The sequence below is a fragment of the Gracilinanus agilis genome, chromosome 2 (assembly GCF_016433145.1).
Source record: "Gracilinanus agilis isolate LMUSP501 chromosome 2, AgileGrace, whole genome shotgun sequence".
Classification (NCBI taxonomy): Eukaryota; Metazoa; Chordata; class Mammalia; order Didelphimorphia; family Didelphidae; genus Gracilinanus; species Gracilinanus agilis.
In genome coordinates this window covers 599,545,818-599,564,422 of record NC_058131.1, presented here as the reverse complement: position 1 = coordinate 599,564,422, position 18,605 = coordinate 599,545,818, and the positions used below count along the sequence as shown (strand labels likewise).

The 18,605-nt window shown below is 39.1% G+C and overlaps 1 protein-coding gene across 3 annotated transcripts; it reads left to right on the top strand.

The window, feature by feature from the left end:
* Nucleotides 1-1,272: 1,272 nt before the first annotated feature.
* On the top strand, nt 1,273-13,214 carry DET1 (DET1 partner of COP1 E3 ubiquitin ligase). 3 transcript variants are annotated; one of them, XM_044662475.1, is made up of 5 exons: nt 1,273-1,367; nt 3,177-4,277; nt 7,873-8,063; nt 10,780-10,971; nt 12,491-13,214. In XM_044662475.1, the coding sequence occupies exons 2-5, from the start codon at nt 3,192-3,194 to the stop codon at nt 12,678-12,680; spliced, it is 1,659 nt and encodes a 552-aa protein (XP_044518410.1). In that variant the 5' UTR covers nt 1,273-1,367; nt 3,177-3,191; the 3' UTR covers nt 12,681-13,214. The 3 variants fall into 3 exon arrangements, with proteins under 3 accessions (XP_044518410.1, XP_044518413.1, XP_044518411.1); XM_044662478.1 differs by lacking the exon at nt 1,273-1,367 and having other exon boundaries at nt 3,165-3,291; nt 3,427-4,277; XM_044662476.1 differs by lacking the exon at nt 1,273-1,367 and having other exon boundaries at nt 3,165-4,277.
* The last annotated feature ends 5,391 nt before the right edge of the window (nt 13,215-18,605 follow it).

The window sequence follows — 18,605 nt, the reverse complement described above, 5'->3', positions numbered from 1 at the left end:
ATTTGGAAATTCCTTTACACGACTCAGATTATAACCCATTCGATTCACGCTTGCCCATTTATAGGAGTGCTCTTCAATGTCCTATAAGAAATTCAACATATTTGAAGCCTTCCTTTATTTTGACATTGAGAGGGTTACAGTAGACCACTCTGGATATATAGCCATTATCCCACACCACCACTATTCCCTATATGAATATACCACCAATCCAACTGAATTTTCTGAAACTTTTACTTTGGCCTTCTTCCAAGTTCATTATTGGTGATATATTATAGCCTGCCTTCAGCTGCTATGCTCCCCATTTCCCTCTGTGATTTTCATTTTTAATTTTCATCAGAGAAAAATGTTACAAGAAATATGTTACTACTATGTTTCAAGTCTTATAGCCACACAGTAACACCCAGATGTAATTTACAATACTTAATCTATAAGGTTTGGACATAAATATGTATGCCTGGGAAGAGACAGTAATGATTAACAAATTGGACACAAAGTTGAACAGGAGGAAAATGGGATGGTTTCCTTTAGGAAACTACAGAGCTACTCTTCAGCCATCTCAAACATCCTGTGAAAGCCAATGACCATCCTTTATTTAAAAAATTAAACATAAATACGTGTTTTTAAAAATTGTTTCTTTTTATACATATTTATTTTATTATTATTATAAGTTTATTTTATTTTCAATTCGAAATTCTCTCCCTCCCACCCTCCTTTCCTCCACACATTGGATCCATCCAGTATGCTCTGGACATTGCTCTATTGCAACAAGCATGGAATTCAACAGGCACTGAAGAATCAGCAATGAACAGAGTGGGAAACGGTGGCTTGTGAGCAGAATGCACAGTACGACACTATGGCAGTGGGGGATTAGGGCTGGAACCCTAGCTCTGTTGGAAGTGTGACTTTACTTCTCTGGAATTTTCTCATCTGCAAAATGAGGTGGGTCCCATATGTGTCCCGTGGTCCCCAGCGAATAGGAAAAGAGATGGATAGCTTAGCTGAATCAGTTTCACTAGGCCTGGTCGCTTAGGGTCCAGGTGGCCTCATTTCACCTCCGGACACCAGGGGACGCCGTCCATCCTTTCCGGGCGGGCGGTGGCGCGCTGAATCCCAGTCGCCTCGCTCTCTCCCCACGTTTCTATCTCTATGGCCCGCACTTCCGTCGGCTGGCAGAGGGAGGGGGTTGGGGGTGGGGGTGGGGAACCGGGGTTATCCCAGCCGTTGTCGTCGCTGGGTGCCGGCGTCAGTGGCAACATGGCGGTGGCGGCGGCGGCTGTGGAGGCCGTCGGGGCGCGTCCAGCACAGCCCGGGGATCCCCTCTCCCCGGCCCCATGAGCCCGGCGCGACTGGGGGCGCGGGACGGACGGGTGAGGACGCTCCCCTTCCCCCGCTTTGTGGCCTCTCTGGTTCTCTCTCCCAGCCGCAGGCTCCCTTCCTGCCGGCCCGGCCGGGCCGATCGGACACTGGGCTCTGCTCCCCACTTCCCCCCGTGCCCTCGCGCCCCGAGGTTTAACAGAGCCCCGACCCACCTTTTCCTGAAATTCGTGCGCCTCGTATCCCTCCTACTTTCTCGTCGGAGGCTTAGACCTTAAAGCTGGAAGGGGCCTTAGAGGTCACCCAAATAGCAAGTGGCAAGGCCCATGGCTCACTCCATGCCTTTCATCGCTTTTTGTACCGCACTTCACCGCACCCCATCCCCGTTTTCCATAACTTAAGTTCCTCTGGCTGTTTCCCTTATTCCTTCTCTTTTCTTGAGGGAAGTGGGGAGAAACTGCCAGACCCCTTGGAGAGATCTTTCAAATCCTTCCCCGACCTCCCCCTCCCAATCAAACTCCTAGATGGTTAGATCTGGAAAAGGCCTTAGAAATCACCTACTCCAACCCCGTCTGATATTAGAGAGGCAGTGGGAAGCCCTAGAAAGAAAAACGAGTTTGGAGGCAGAAGTCTAGATTCATATTCCTAGGAAGTTTCTCCTTACCTCCAGGATCTCGGTTTTTGTTTTGTTTTGTTTTTATCCCTCATAGGAAAGGGGCTTATTTATCAGAGTTCCCCAATCTGGGATGGAGCTTGTTGAGAGGTTTGAGAGAATAATTGATAAATAACTGCATTGTGTCCTTTTGAAATATTCCTGAAATAGTGTTAGTGATTACTTTATGAAACAAAAAATTTTACATGTTAAATAAAGTATTTATGAAAAACTAGTCTCTATTTCTTATATATTTGTGTATGGTAACTGGAGAATGTAGATTTCTTTTTGTGTTGAAATAGAAAGGTTTACTTAAAACCAAAAGATATCAAGATTGAAAAAAGTTTAAAACCCAGAGTTTAGATAATCTCTGAGGGTTTTTAAAAAATCATCTCTGAATCCCATGATCCAATGAAACTGATCTCTAGAGAGGCTAAGTAATTTAGAAAACCAGCATGGGTGGGAGAGTTTTAATCAGAAGACAGGGGCCCTCACCAATCCAATATCCTTTCTTTGGGGTTGAATGTTATTATGGGGGATGGAAGGGATGGGGGATTAGAACACTGCAGAAAAGATGAAAGAGGCATAGTCTGAAAATAAATGCATATGAAACTATGATTCTGAACTTTACTATTACCTTAATTTTTAGTGATTCTTTTAAGAGTAGAAGAGAGTATAAAATTGGAGGGAAAAGGAACTTTTCCCTAACTAAAATAGTGTTTTGTACATGGTAAGTTCCACTGTAGCTTTTTTATTAAGCATTTGCTCTGCTCCAGAGTTGATACAAATTAAGTTTAATTTAAATTGAATGTTGATCCAATTTAAGTCTAATTTGAATTAATGCTTCATAAAGGATCCTTTGAGGCTACTGATAATGGTAAAACAATAGAAGTATTTTTAACTGATGTAAAATGTTCTAGGGAAGAGATTTAATTCTTACTGTGAATTCAGCTACTCCAATGATTAAAAGATTTTTTTTTCATGTAAAAACCTTACAGCTAAGCATTCTTGAGATATTTCTGCCGTGTTAAACTCTTTCCATTGTTCTCATGTTGAAGATACAGACTTGAAGTTTACTGTTTCTATGTGATCCTAAGGTAGAAGATTTTAGGTAAACCCTGACATTATGTGTCTATGGAAAGGGAAATTGGATTTTTTTTTGTTGATTTTTTTTTTTTTAATGTGTGAACCTCTGCTCTTAATCATCCAGAAATAAGATGCTGTGATGATGGATCATGATGTCCCAACAATCAAACCTCGAAGAATCCAGAACCAAAATGTTATCCACCGCTTGGAGCGACGGCGCATCAGTTCAGGCAAGGCTGGTACCCACTGGCACCAGGTTCGAGTATTCCACCAGAATGTCTTCCCCAACTTTACTGTGGTTAATGTGGAAAAACCACCTTGCTTCCTGCGAAAATTTTCACCTGATGGGCGCTACTTTATTGCCTTTTCTTCAGATCAGACATCATTGGAGATTTATGAGTACCAGGGCTGCCAGGCAGCAGAAGACCTACTGCAGGGTTACGAGGGTGAAATTTTGGCCAATGGCAATGACCAACGGTCAGTCAACATTCGAGGCCGGCTCTTTGAACGTTTCTTTGTCTTGTTGCATATTACCAATGTTGCTGCAAATGGGGAACACCTAAATCGTGAATGTAGCCTCTTCACAGATGATTGCCGTTGTGTCATTGTGGGTTCTGCTGCCTACCTCCCTGAAGAGCCTCACCCTCCTTTTTATGAAGTATATCGCAACAGTGAGTCAGTGACGCCAAATCCCCGGTCCCCTTTGGAGGACTATTCCCTTCATATCATTGATCTTCACACTGGCAGGTTATGTGATACTCGAACATTCAAATGTGATAAAGTGATCTTGTCCCACAATCAAGGGCTATACTTATATAAGAACATACTAGCCATTCTTTCAGTACAGCAGCAGACCATTCATGTCTTCCAGGTCACTCCTGAGGGCACCTTTATTGATGTTCGTACCATTGGTCGATTCTGCTATGAGGATGACCTGCTCACTCTGTCAGCTGTCTACCCTGAGGTACAGCGGGACAGCCAGACAGGCATGGCTAACTCTTACAAGGAGCCTTTCATTAATTCCCTAAAGCACCGGCTGTTGGTATATTTGTGGCGCCGAGCAGAGCAAGATGGTAGTGCCATGGCCAAGAGGCGCTTCTTCCAGTATTTTGACCAGCTACGACAGTTGCGCATGTGGAAGATGCAGCTTCTGGATGAAAATCACCTGTTTATCAAGTACACTAGTGAGGATGTAGTGACACTACGGGTCACAGACCCATCACAGGTATTGGTTGACATTCAGCCTTATTGAGAGATGTAGAATGAGGGACCATACATATTTTCTATGGGATCATAGGATTCTATCTCTTGAACTAGAAAGAATTATAGAAATGATCTAGTCCAATCCCTCTTACTTTACAAATGAAGAAATTTAAGCCAAGGAAATTAAGTGATTTGCCCAAGGTCACATGGATGATGAGCATCAGAGGTGGGATTTGAATCCAGGTCCTCAGACTCCAGAATATATTCTTTCTATTATGTCTACATTTGTATCATTCATTGCCCTATTTTTGCACTATTAGCTCAAGGGGCCTGGAGTTGTGTTTGGTTTTCAATCTTAAGTTTTGTTCACCTTTAGTTTTACAAAAGCCAAAGTCAAGTTTATTTTTCTCTGGCTATATTTATTTCTTTTAGTGGACTCTAGGATGATCTCTAGGAATTCCTTTCTTTTCTAAAGATTCTGGGAAATCTATATAATATAGATAGGTACTGAAACTCTTATCCTTTTGAAATTTTGGTGGATATGTGTCTAATTTCATTTCAAAGCACTGGGGTGATTGCATTTTTAGGGCTCTCTAGAGAAAAGCCAAAAATGCATTAGAAATTAAACTTTTCTTACCCATGGATGATTTATCCACCTTGAGTGATTTAGCTCTGCTAATGGGGGACAGACTATGAAGGTAAAATGAAATTTTCTAATAATTGGAAACCTCATTTTGATAATTCAGTAATTAAAATGGCAGCTCCCTCAATAGACTTCTATAAAGCAATTATCAAACATAGTTTGATTGATTTGAGTTACCCCTCTTTTTACTGACTCCCCATTGTAAAAGAGGAGCAAAACAAAAAGAACAGCAAAAAATCAAAACAAAACAGAACTAATGAAGAACTGATCCATAAACTCTATTATTTAGCTTCTGAATAATCAGGACTGTATGTTTCTGAAGGGGCCACTACATGGCTAACTTTTTCCCATGTTAAGTAAAATGTCTGTCCAGCTCCTGCCTATTCAGTTTTGGTGAAAACTGGTTTATTAACTGTTCTAAAACTGCTTATGGGAAGAAGAGAGTTTTCAAGGATCACCAAGGTCAGTTAAGTTTTAAGGGTACCCAAGGACCTAGAAGAGAATTGATTTGAAATTTAATTTTGAAATGTAGCAGACTGCCTTTCTTCTTGGAATCTTACCTTTTTGAATTTGACAGATGGAGAGATCAAGTTGGGTAAAGCCTTTGGTCTTTGCCTTCCTAGTGTCCTATCGCTTGCTTTCATAAATAGTTCAGACTCATCTATTTGTAGCAAGCAGCAAACTATACATCCAATTTTATGTCATCTGGAGTTTTAAGTTCTTAACCTTCTTTTGTTTTTGGAACCCTTTGGCAAGCAAGTGAAGGCTGTGTACTCCTTAGAATAATTATTTTTAAATGCATGAAATCAGATACTCTGGATTTTAAAGCAAATAATTATGCTAAGATACAGCTATCAAAATGTTTTAAGAGTTCATAGCCTCTAGATCTGTGGTAGTGAACCTATGTGGCAGAGGCAGGAACACTCAGAGCCCTCTCCGTGGGCATGCATGCCATTTCTCCAGCACAGAGTTTGCCAGAGTTCATTACTAGAAAGCCAGAGGGACACAGGGCTGGGCTGCTCCACTCCCCCTCTCCACAAATGCCTGACATTTCTCACATCACCTGCCCCTCTAAAAGGTTTGCCATCACTGCTCTAGGTTAAGAACTCCTAGATCCAGATCCCCTTATGGGTCATGTTTCCTAAAGCCTTTGTAGGACTCAGAAGCTTATTAGCTAGCTTACAGAAAAATTATTTCAACCTGCTTCCTCTGAAGAGGGGCATGATTCTATAAAAAGATTCAGTTAGTGGAAACTCATGAAAGGTTCAGTAATTTTCTTTCCCATAGTTATTCGATGGTGAGCCCATTGAATCATCATTAGTGAACACCTATCTTTTGGAATGCATTATTTAAGAGTTGCTACACACTTCTTTATTTCTCTCATTGTCCCTTTTCTGATGACCTTAGCTGAAGAGAAACCTGTTGCATATTCATATAATTAAATCACTTAAGATGCATAGCTAAACTCCCATTTTTCTGTAATATCTTTTTATAACATTAATAAAATCAGAGAGCTGACCCAGATCGAAAGAAAGTACCAAGCCAAGATATGAATATTTTAGATATGAGTGATAATTTTCTTTTTGGCAAATAAATTACCAAATCATTGTCATCACAATTAAAATTATCCTTTTATTTTTAGCTAAAACTGGACCTATCTTTTTCTCTGGACTGATACAGAATAATTGTGCCTTGAGAAATTGGGATACTTGGATACAATTCTTACATAATTTGTGGCATCAAACTAAAACTTTCTGTGCCCAACTTCCTGTAAAAATCAATTACTTTCTATGAGTATGATGAAAATGAATGAGTAAAAAAGTACATTTAAATATGAAGCCTTAGGAAATTGGTTTCAGATTACTACCCAGTTTCTTTATATTACAGGTAGATTCAATATCTAGATGATACTAATTGCCACATTTTAGCATGAATTATTTGCTTCTGGAACAGGTAATGGAAATTCAGGCCCAAACCATAACAGAAGATAAAAATACTTTATGTCTGGTAGCTTCATTTTTCCTGTGTAAAAGCAACAAGAGTATTTCCAATTTGCATTTTACTGACCCTCAAAAAATCCTGGGACTGTTATCATCAGGTTGACCAGAGCAAACTGAGAGCAGTTTGAGAAAACTTGGCATCTAGATGGCCACTCAGAGAAAGTCTAAACTCTTAAGTATCTCTGGGTACTTCCACCTGTAGCATTTGCATAAGCTTCAAGTCTTTTTGCTTCTTCCCATCACTATCCTACTCCTCAACCTCCACCCCCATTCTAATTGCTACAAATCCCACCTGAGTAATAAAGTTGCTTTTGTCCAAAAGAGCATCTGTCAAAAAAGAAAAAATAAATGCCTCTTTGGATTTTCATTTGTCCAGCAGCAGGATGCCACTGGGATGTAACTTTTTGAGGCAGCTTCAAAATACAATGCACTTAAGGAGCCTCTCTGCATGTTGGAAATGTTAAGAGAAAAAATAGGTGCCAAAAATGAACTTTCAACTGTACATACACAGGAGAAAACAATTTGTCAGCATCCAACACTGGGCTACAAATCATTTCCCCAGCAGGAAATAAAATTAAATCTGGCACTTTAAAAACGTTTTTTTTTTTTTAATTTTTATCTCAGAGTGGCTTGGTGAGCAAAGAAAGAATAAACAGTTGGAGAGGGAAATTGAAGCACACAGTTTGAAATGAAAGATTGAAAACTTTTTTTTTTTTAAACTGGCCAACTTGATAATTTCAGCAACACAATTACAATTGGGAATGTGGTATGGTAGAGGCATTTGACTGATAAAGCCCATGGGAGGCTCCCTGAGGCACCTAGAGACAAGGGACCTGTTTCCCTGTTGACCCATACAGTGGGAGTGTTTTCTTGTTTCTCTTTAGTAGCTTGAATTTTTAGCCCAATGTGAAGAGTCACCCTAGCCATAGGTTATACTCAGCTGGCTAACAGTTCCATTTGTTCTTCCTTTCCAGCCGTCTTTCTTTGTTGTGTATAATATGGTGACAACAGAAGTGATAGCAGTGTTTGAGAATACCTCAGACGAGTTGCTGGAGCTCTTTGAGAATTTCTGTGACCTCTTCCGCAATGCCACTCTGCACAGTGAGGCCGTCCAGTTTCCCTGTTCAGCTTCTAGCAACAATTTTGCAAGGCAGATCCAGCGCCGGTGAGCTTTAACAAGTAGACCTTCCCTAAGTTAATATTGGCCCTAGACCAATATTTCAAGCTATGTCATCATCAACAACAGTTACTTATTTCATGACTAAATTTGGGGTGTAGTGGAAGGAGTGCTAGACCCAGGATCAGGAGATTTGGGTACTAGTACTGTCTTTGCCGATAACTGTTTGACTGTGGGCAAGGCACTTATCCTATCTAGACTCTGGTTCTTCATCCATAGTGGTGGGGAAGGAAAGGGTGGGGATGAGGGGAGGAATTCTATATACTTTAAAATCTCTTCCATTTTTGAAATTCTGTGGTTAGTTGATAGTCTATACTCCATAGGGCACCATGCTAGGAATACAAAGAGATAAGAGAAGAAGGTATACAGGTTAGTCTAGAAACAGTATGTTCATTCCAACAAACATTTATGTAGCACCTCTTATATAATAGCTATATTATATATAAAAGATTAATAACAGTATAGGACAGTACATGCCAAATAAGTGTTCTAGGAAACCAGAAGAGGGAATGATTAATGAGGACCCAGGCAGTTTAAGATATCATGGAAGATAGGAAACTTAGGTTAGGCCTTGAAGAAAAGATAGGACTTTGGGCAAGTGTTGGGAAATTCTACATTCTACACTGGGAAAACAGTATGAGCAAAGCTGCAGAAATAAGGGTTCCTAATGAATCGTCTATTTTATTTGGAGTAGAGGATTCTTGTAGGAGAGTAAAAGTACTTAAGGGAGGTAAGGGCCAAGTGTTAAAAGGTCTTGAGTGCAAGAAGTAGATTTTATTTCATCTAATAGGTTTTGGAGACTGAATATTTTGACCATAAGGTATGAATAGTGTTAAGATGGCCTACTTTCTTTTATTATATCAAAGCTTCTTGGTCTGAGGACCTGCAGAAAGCTATCAACAAGCACATCTAATTTCTTCTTGAAGTTATTTAACAGGCCATGAGAGACATGTTACCTTAGGAGTTATATTAGGTGTTGTTGAATAAAGAGTTGATTGCAAAACCTGGTTTAGTCACTCCATTCAAGTAACCCTAGGAATATGGTATATTGTCTAAAGTCTGATAGAAGTTAATAGGATAACATGTTCAATTCAAAGTTTAGTTTTATATTATATAAAAGACTGTATCAAGCAGAAATAAAAGAGAGCATTTGGCATTTGTATTCTTCTGCCATTACAAATTTGTATGTAACAGCTATAAGCAAGGCTTATAACAAGAATCAGAAATCGAACCAGAGGTGATGAGCCTAAGGAAACAGGATGATAATGAGGTTTCCCCCTTGGATTTTCAGATCAACAATATGTTTTGAATAAGATACTAACCACATACTGATAGCAGTTAAGTATTTTTTGAACCTTTGAGAATCTGCCACTCCCTTGTTCTTAGCAAAAAGAAGACAAGTATAGGAGCCATTATTCATTCAACAAATACCATATTGTTCATAACATAAGGTGTACTGTTTCCCAAAACTTTCCCCTAGCAAAACCTGAGTACAGTATAATTTTTTTTCTAGTAATCCCAGGAATGTTGTCTTTGATTCAAATGTTAGTTTTATATTTAACATTAAGACTGTGGGAAATTATGTAAAAGGGGCAACAAAATTGAACAATGAGGAAAATGAATAAAAACATCTTTATTTGAAATGAAAGAAATGTTATGATACCTTCACAGTAAATACATACATGCCTATTTTTAATGTGGTGGTTTTTTATAATGATTTGTGGATGTATACATATATTTTATTATTTAATACATATTCATGTGTATGTGTATATACATGTGAATGCTTGTATAAAATATTTTCTTCTTTTTCCAAGAGCTCTCATCTTAGATGGGTAGCCTAATTTTGGACCAATATGGTATTTATTGAGTGTCTTTCTATGTGCAAGATACTATACATAAATAAGTGCTATCTGTCTATTGTCCTAGATGCTGGTAACTATAGAAATGCAAACTCTGAAGTAGCAACTCAAGTACTGGACATTATAAGTTCCTGACTTTTTGTCTTTTATAAATAAACAAATTAGCAGTGTTATTTTATAATGTATGCTACTTGAAGAGCCCAAGAGAGTTTTGAGTTTTCTACCAACTATAGTTGTTTCTTTAATGAGTTTGAAAGCTCTTGATTCAAGAGAGTGTCCCAAGTTGCCTTTTGTTCTTGGACTGCAGCAATAGTCACAAATACTAGCCTTACTTAACAATAATAATTAAAATTTATATAGCATTTTAAGGTTTGCAAAGTGCATTACATAATCTTTTCTTATTTAACTGTCCCAACAGCTTTGTGAGATACTTACGACAGGTATCTCCATTTTACAGATGAGGGAACTGGAGTTCAGAGAGGTAAATGACTTGCCTATGCTCACACAACTTGTCAGGATCAGCTGTGGGGTTCCAGTCCATGTGTTGACCTCTGTCTATAGTCCTTCTGTGGACCCTGTGTTGATTTCCTTAATGTGATTTCACATTTCCCCATTTCTAAGCCTGTAAATGAAAGTGAAAGTACATTTTTAGAAATATCATTTTAGCTGGAGATACAGGTTCCTCTAATATTGGAAAACAAACAGGCTGAGTTACATTATTTGCAATAATATTATTTTATCTACAAACCCATAAGTTTGTAGATTTAAATTCTGAACTCGTATTATGTGCTTTCTGACAATCTTCTGTCCTGCTTTTCTGCTTTACTGATTGATTTTTTTAGATTTAAAGACACTATTGTAAATGCGAAATATGGAGGCCACACAGAGGCAGTACGGCGGCTGCTTGGTCAGCTCCCCATCAGCGCCCAGTCATACAGTGGCAGTCCCTACCTCGATCTGTCTCTCTTCAGCTATGACGATAAGTGGGTGTCAGTCATGGAGCGGCCCAAGACTTGTGGAGATCACCCAATCAGGTACAGAGCAACATGCCCATCACCACCATAAAACATTAAGCTACGACTCCCTGTTCAGTTCTGTTATGCCAGAAGTCACTTTACTTTGCCTGATGTTGCAGTCCTTTCTACTTTTCATGTATCCCAGAGCTTCATGTGCTCTTTAGAAAAGATAGAAAGAATAAAATAATAGGATACATCTTCATCTTTATCAGTCATTTCTATAATTTGGTTATTACTTTGATCTAGTGTACTACTTAGAAGGGAATTCACAAGCATTCTAATCCTTTCTCTTGTTAACAGGTGAACTATTTAAAATTATATAGTGTGCCTTCTCTTTTTAAAGATATCCAGTAAAGGAGATTTTATAATTACTTAAGTAATGAATTACATAATTATAATTTGTATCATCAAGACAGATAGTCTTATATCTATTTCCAGTCATCAGAGCAGCTCTTATGACCTGGTAGTTTGCAAATGCAGAGACAGTTTGAGAATTGGGCAATTTGTTGAATGGGCAAGATATTAAAAATAATATTTTGGGAAATTTTAGGCCAGGAATTACCCTGGCCATAAGTATACTTGGATACTGTTACTGTTCTGTTAAACACAATTAAATACTTAGAGAATCATAGATTCTAGAACTGAAAGGGAGCTAAGAGATGAACTCATTAAATACTTTGATTTGACAGATAAAACCCAAAGAAGTTTACCAACATACTTATGGTCACTCAACTTGTTTGGGGCTAGAGCTAGAATTAGAATCCAGATTTTCTGATCAATTCGGTACTCTTTCTATTATACTATGTTGACTAATGAAAATATGTCACTACATAAGAAGGTCTTGAAACCCGTGAGATTCTTGCATTCTCATTATTGAGAACACTAGGGTCCTTGTTCTCTCTATGTGCATTCCTTGGACATGCTAGAATGACCACAAAAGTCTTTGGTTTCATTGCCTATAGCATCTTACTTTTAATTTTATGGGGTGGAATTTAGCAGAAGAAATATTTTCATAGAAACAGTTTATTTTTTGTATTGGGCTCAGCTGTTTTAAGATGGGTAACTGGGCAGTATGTTACTGGGATCATCAGTGGAAAGGAAATGACTCTCAAATGATAATGGAATTTAAAAGAGATTTAAATTTGTAATTTCATGGTTAACTGTTTAGACTTCTTTGTTCTGAAAATCTGGAAAAATAAGGCTTACTATGTGCCAGTCTCTCATAAATGTTATCTCATTTAATCTTCACAACAACCTTGGGAGATGGTGCTATCATTATCTTATGAGGAAGCTGAGGCAGAAATTAAGTGACTTGTCCAAGGTCACACAGACCATGTCTGAGGCCAGATTTGAACTCAGATCTTTCTGACTCCAAGCCTGGCACCCTATCTACTGCTACTAGCTTGTCCTGGAACAAATACAGAAGGGAAATCAATGAAGCATATTGGTCACTTGTTAGCCTCTCCACAGCAGAAGGAGCCTAAAATGGTGGAGAATATAAATACTCTTCCTTTTCTTCTTTTCTTCCTCCATTCAGGTTCTATGCCCGGGATTCTGGTCTGCTCAAGTTTGAGATCCAAGCAGGCCTTCTGGGCCGCCCCATCAACCACACAGTTAGACGCCTGGTCGCCTTTACCTTCCACCCTTTTGAACCCTTTGCCATCTCAGTGCAAAGAACTAATGCCGAGTATGTTGTCAACTTCCACATGCGACACAGCTGCACATAGGATGTTGCCCAAAGGCTGGGGACCCTCCAAAGCCAAGTTGTCTTGCCTTCTAAGACTTACACCCCCTTCCCATCTCTGCAGATTAGAAAGCAGAGTATTTTAGGTGCCAGCATCATTCCTTTGAAACCAGGGTCTGTATTAGTGAACCTTGGTTGGTCTATGTAGTCACTCAAACATGAGCCAGAAGAGAGGAGTTGGACCCAGGATAACTTACTTTTTTTTTTAACTATCATATAATTTAAATGTCTCTTACTTTTTCCACAAGGGATTGCTCAGAACTAAGTCCCTTAATTATTTTTAGTGGAAGGAGGTCTGTGTACATATTTTCTCAAGGAGTAGATGAGAGTTTTCCACTATTTTTCCCTCTTCTTTTCTTGACAGTGGTATGCAGCCTGAAGCAGAGCAATTGGTTGCCATTGTGGCCAGACCTAATAACTGATTAAGTCCTTGCTCCTTCCTTTTCATTTAGCCAAAAACCAAGGCTGTCTTTTTAAGCAAAAATAAAAGACATATTTTCTTACATATATATATATACATATATATATATCTGTGCTTTGAAGACTCTCTTTTGTTCTAATTATTTCAAATTCCTTATTGTGCTTTTCAAATTTTTGGTTTTTAAAAGAGAATTGGGGACTATATAGTAATTTGTTAAAAAAGAATCAAGATTTGTTAAACACTCTACATATATTATCTCATTTGAACTTCACAAAAACCATGTGAGGGTAGGCACTTCTGGTTTTGCCATCCCCATTTTATAGATTAGGAAAGTAAGGCTCAAATAAATTAAGTATATGTCATTTAGTAAATAATGGGGACAGGATTTGAATCCAGGTCTCTCTTGACTCCAGATCTAGGACCTTTCCATTATACCATGAAACTTTTGTTAGTTGTTTGTGGTAGTAAGAGCCTAATATCAGTAAGCTCTGCTAAGCTCAGTGGGGAATGATGAGTTCCTTCAAGAGTTCCTTGTTAACAAAACACAGTATTCACCTTAGCTCCAAAATAACACCATGTAATTCAGTTCAACCAACATACAGTGTCTACCTTGTGCAAGGTACTTTTCTAGGTATTAAAGATACAAAGAAAAAGCAAAATAATCTTTTCCTTCAAGAAACTTAGATTCTAAGATTGGTATACAACATTCCCATAGATAATCAATTACATAGTACACAGGAAGTCATTTTGGGAAGGGGCATGGTCTAAAAACTTGATTGATCAAGAGAGGCCTCATAGAAGAGGCAGTACCTGAACTGGGCCTTGAAGGAAATAAGATTCTGAGGGTGAAGTGAGGAGTAAGAGCATTCTAGGAGTGGGAAACATATAATGATGATACACAGGTGGGACATGAAAGGTTGTATATAGGAAGTGACGAGTAGGCTGGTCTGTCTGTCATAAAATAAATAGTAGGTTAGAGCCAGATTATGAAAAGTTTTAAGTGCTCAACAGGAGTTTAGTTTTATCCTAGAGGCAATAGGGAGCTGCTAAAACTTGAACAAAGGAGAGACATGTCATATCTATGTTTTAAGAATATCTGTTTGGCTTTTGTGTGGAGAAGATGGATTGGAGGATGGAGAGAATGGACAGGAAGTCTGATTAGTTCAGTAGTCAATGCAAAAGATGATAAAGACTTGAATTTAGGGCAGTGTCTATGTGGGTGGAGAGAAGGGTGCAAATGAGAGAATGGCAGTGAGGTACGAGGAAGAATGAATAGAATGAGGTTGTGAACCTCTGTATCTGAAGCATAGTGATACCCATGAATAAAAATAGGGGAGTTCAGAGAAGGGTTGAGCTTAGTCTTGAGTCCTATTGTGGACATAATACATTTAAAATGCTATAGTACATGCAGGTAGAGATGTTTGGCAGCAGGTAATTTAGAACGTTGAATTTGCATATGAGGTTCATGCGAGTATAAACTGCTTAATTCTTTGTAGCTCCAGCACCTGAGGGCACAGTGCCTGGTACATAGTAGAAACTTAATAAATACTTAACTGATTAGATGGGATTGGAATGGATTGGTTTGGATTGCCTGGACTCAGGAAAGGAGATTTTGGTATATAGATTTAGAGTTATCCACCTAACACTGCCTAAGTCAATAGGAACTGATGAGGTATCAGTAAGAGACAAGGAGTAGAAAGAAGAGAGGAGGGCTCAAGATAAAACATGTAAGGGATAGGACATGAATTATGATGACCCAAAGGAGACGAAGCAGAGGGTCAGACAGGTAGGAGAATCTGAGAGAGCAGTATCATCAGAAGAAATGAAATAGCATATATATTAGGTGTACCATGTATCGGGCACCATTCCAAGCACCAAAAATACAAATACAAAAGCGAAGGAGCTTATATTAATAGTAGAAACAAAGCATATAGGGGAATAGTGACCAGGAGGAGCATTACAGTTTAGAAAGTTACAAGTTGGCATGTGGAGCCATAGGGCAGTGGATGGACACCTTTCCTAGTAGCAGTAGTGATTTAATTTGGGTTCTAGAACTTTCTAGAGTTCAGATAAAGTGGAAAGAATGTCAGTACAAAGAATAAATACCTATGGTAAAAAGGCAGATATATAGTGAGGAAATGGTCAGGGAGTGAAGTGGAGCATGACTAGTCAGTTTGGCCCAATATCACAGGCCAGGTGAATCAGGACAAGGAGGCTCCTGGGTGGGAGTTCCAGAGATGACAGAAGTAAATCTTTGAGGGTATGGTCTCTAGTCTGGCAAGAACATAGTTAAAGAGTAAAGTGAGAAAATATCCAAGAGGAGGTAGTGGCAACAAGCTTCAGAGAAGTCAAAAAGAATGAGGACTTAGAAAAGGCCATTGGATTTGGCAATGAACAGATTGTAAATTAGAGGAAATTTTCATTGGGGTCTCAGAAGAGTTGTAAACCAGATTGCAACAGGTTAGAAAGTCAAGGAGCTGAAGTGGAAGATTTTCTAGGACTGTTTACAAAAGCAAAGGTAGCCTATGAGTAGTCAAGAGTCCTTTAGCTTTAATAGATGTGTTACTGCTATTGGAGTCAATACACTCTCCTGAAAAGATGTGACTGTGTGGAGATAAAGGCTGCTATATCTCCCTGAACCAGCATGATATACTTGCTGAATATTCTTTCTGTGCTATGGCTAAGTAAACCTTATTTTGTCAACTATCAGATAGTCTATGTGTATCTCAAACAAACACTAGACAGGCCTGAGCCAGACCTGGCTTACAATAGTTGGAAGTGTCAACAGAATTGTATCAGAATGAGCCTGGTTCATATGACTGTAGTTGAGGAAAGGAGATGTGGAGGAAGTGGAACCTTAGGTGAAAAGATAGCCTAATATAGCCACATAGTACCCTGGGGCTGCTGTGGTCAAGCCTTCTCAATAGAACCAAGGATGGGGGCAGTGGGGGTGGGGGTGGGGAACCCCAATGATTTGGTTGGGTTAGCCTGAACTGGATCATTGCTAAAGGAAGTTGAGAGGGTAGAAAGATACCCTGAGAAGAAGTATTCCCTGCTTATTAATGGTTCTAGAAAAGCTACATCAGCATAAGGGAAATGAAGGCAAACTCTCCTTGTGCATTCAGTAAGAGAATTCTAAATAGTTTTTAAGAATGATCCCCAAAGGCAGAGGGGCAGCTGGTGGACTTATTAACAGCATAAGTAAAAGGAAACATGTTGATTGAGGCTGAAGTCTCTCCTTATCTGCAGGATGAAGTCAAAGCTCATGGTAGAGTTCCTTGTAGACATTTGCTGATGGTAAATGTTAGCTCCTTTGGGCTGCTGTTGGATTCCAAATTCTACAGGCTGCATGTGAGAGAGTTGTTTGAGGGTATCATTTTCCTTCTCTTAGGACTAGAAGTTTCTAGGTGTCAAGCTAATTCTGTTCTCTTTCAGGTTCATTTGTGAAGAGGCTAGGCTACTGAAAAGGAGAAATTTTCACTCAGTTTTGCTGGCTCATTTGAACTTTTGAACCCTTATTTCAAAAATGAAGAGTGGATTATTTTTATACATTTTTAATGGGGTTTTTCAAAGTACAAGAGGGGAAAAAAGCAACTAAGAATTCAATTCCCAATGAAATATTCTCAATCAAGTTCCTTTTTTTAATTCCAGGGTATGCAAAGCATTTGGGGGAATCATACAGTAAAATTTCTGAAATGGAATGTTGAGATGATATGCTGCATTGCTATTCCATGTCTCAAACATTTCAAGATTAAAAATGAAAAGTTGGGACAGCTGGGTAGCTCAGTGGATTGAGAGTCAGGCCTAGAGATGGGAGGTCCTAGGTTCAAATCTGACCTCAGACACTTCCCAGCTGTGTGACCCTTAGCAAGTCACTTGACCCCCATTGCCCACCCTTGTCACTCTTCCACCTATGAGCCAATACACAGAAGTTAAGGGTTTAAAAAAAAAATGAAAGGTCATTAGAAATTGGTCTTATGCTAGAGGAGACAATGGTCATTTTGTAAGCTCATTTCAGAGAGACCAGAGCATATAGACCAAGTCTCTTAAGCAAGTTAAATTGAATTCCTTTTGCCTGAGCTTTTTTGATTGCTTAGTGAACTGAGTAGGTTTGGAAGGCTTTTATTTGCGACTTTAAACTAGGTTTCTCTCCCCCTCCCACCTGCCTCATTATAAGCACATTTCTGTATCTCCTTGATGGAAGGGATGCTGCAGTAACATTTAATTATTGACTGGGAACAAGCTCTTCCAAGGACACGGATTCATTTCTCAACCAGCTGTTGCTGGCTGCTCCTTAGCAACATGCTGCATTTGCTCCCTTGAAAGGCCCCATCTTTCTGTGAGAAGAGTTCGCAGCCTGTTTACAAATGTGACATGGAGGGCAATTATCACTCAGACTACATTTTCAGATTGAGGAAGAGAAATAAGGGTTGAAAGATTCCATCAACACCCCTAATGCTCTGAACCCCTCCAGGCCTTGAAGGCCTAATCTTACAAAATCTTTTGATACTTAAATCAATAGCAAGTTTAGTTTTGGTCAGGTTACCCTGACGGTCTTAGACTAAAAGATAGGGAGAATGTCACCATTTAACATACACAAACAGAACAACAAGTTTCAGATAGCTTCTTTAGTAGATGGTTCTTAACCTGGGGCCTATGAACTTTTTTTCCTTGATAATTATTTAAACACAATCGGTTTCCTTTGTAATCTTATGTATTTTGCTTCATGCATTTAGCATCATTATTCTGATGACAAGTACATAGATTTGTTTCACAGTACTGCCAAAGTGTCTAAACACAAAAATGTTTAAGCATACCTATTTTAGAGTCTAAAGATTCTTGATTTTCAAAGCCACTGAGTGACTGATTAAGAGTGTTGAGCCTTGCCCTTATGCCTAGTGATGACTTCTGAATCAAGTCTATTAATGTAGATATAAGGATAATTAGTAGAGATAATATATAGGTTTTTGAAAATGCTCCCTAATATCTAGGGATCTGAGCATTTCTGGGAAAATAGCTCCATGACTCCAGGAATGGACAAGAACCATAATACCTTGTAGCCTGATATCTTCTTTGAACATGAGCCTGAGCTAGCAAGGAGACCCTGATACCAAATCTAGGTGAGGCAGCTAGAATAATGCAAGCCAATTTCAGGTGTATTGTAGTAAAGTTATTATAGTTAAGGCAAGCACTTAGCTGGCTGTTCCTCCCTTCCTAATTGCCTTGGAAACTACCAGAGTGGGTAGGGAATCATTTGAGGTGTGAATCCTACCTGATGCTCACTCATTACTGCTACTTATTTTGGGCAAGTCACCTACCCTCCCTTCAGCAAAATGAGGGGGTTCGATAACCTTGGAGGTTCCTTCCAGCTTGCAGCACCAGCAACCCAATGTCCAAAGCTGCCTCTAGTTGCCCTGTGAGTCAGTGAGATGGATAGTAAGGGGATTTGATTTTCTGTTCTAGTGACTATAGCTAAGCAAAACTTCT

Bases quoted from the DNA above. Each gene is read 5' to 3' on its own strand.
- DET1 (XM_044662475.1), top strand. From the start codon at position 3,192: ATGATGGATCATGATGTCCCAACAATCAAACCTCGAAGAATCCAGAAC. The intron at 4,278-7,872 runs GTATTGGTTGAC...CTTCCTTTCCAG, and splicing joins GGGTCACAGACCCATCACAG to CCGTCTTTCTTTGTTGTGTA. The intron at 10,972-12,490 runs GTACAGAGCAAC...TCCTCCATTCAG, and splicing joins TGTGGAGATCACCCAATCAG to GTTCTATGCCCGGGATTCTG.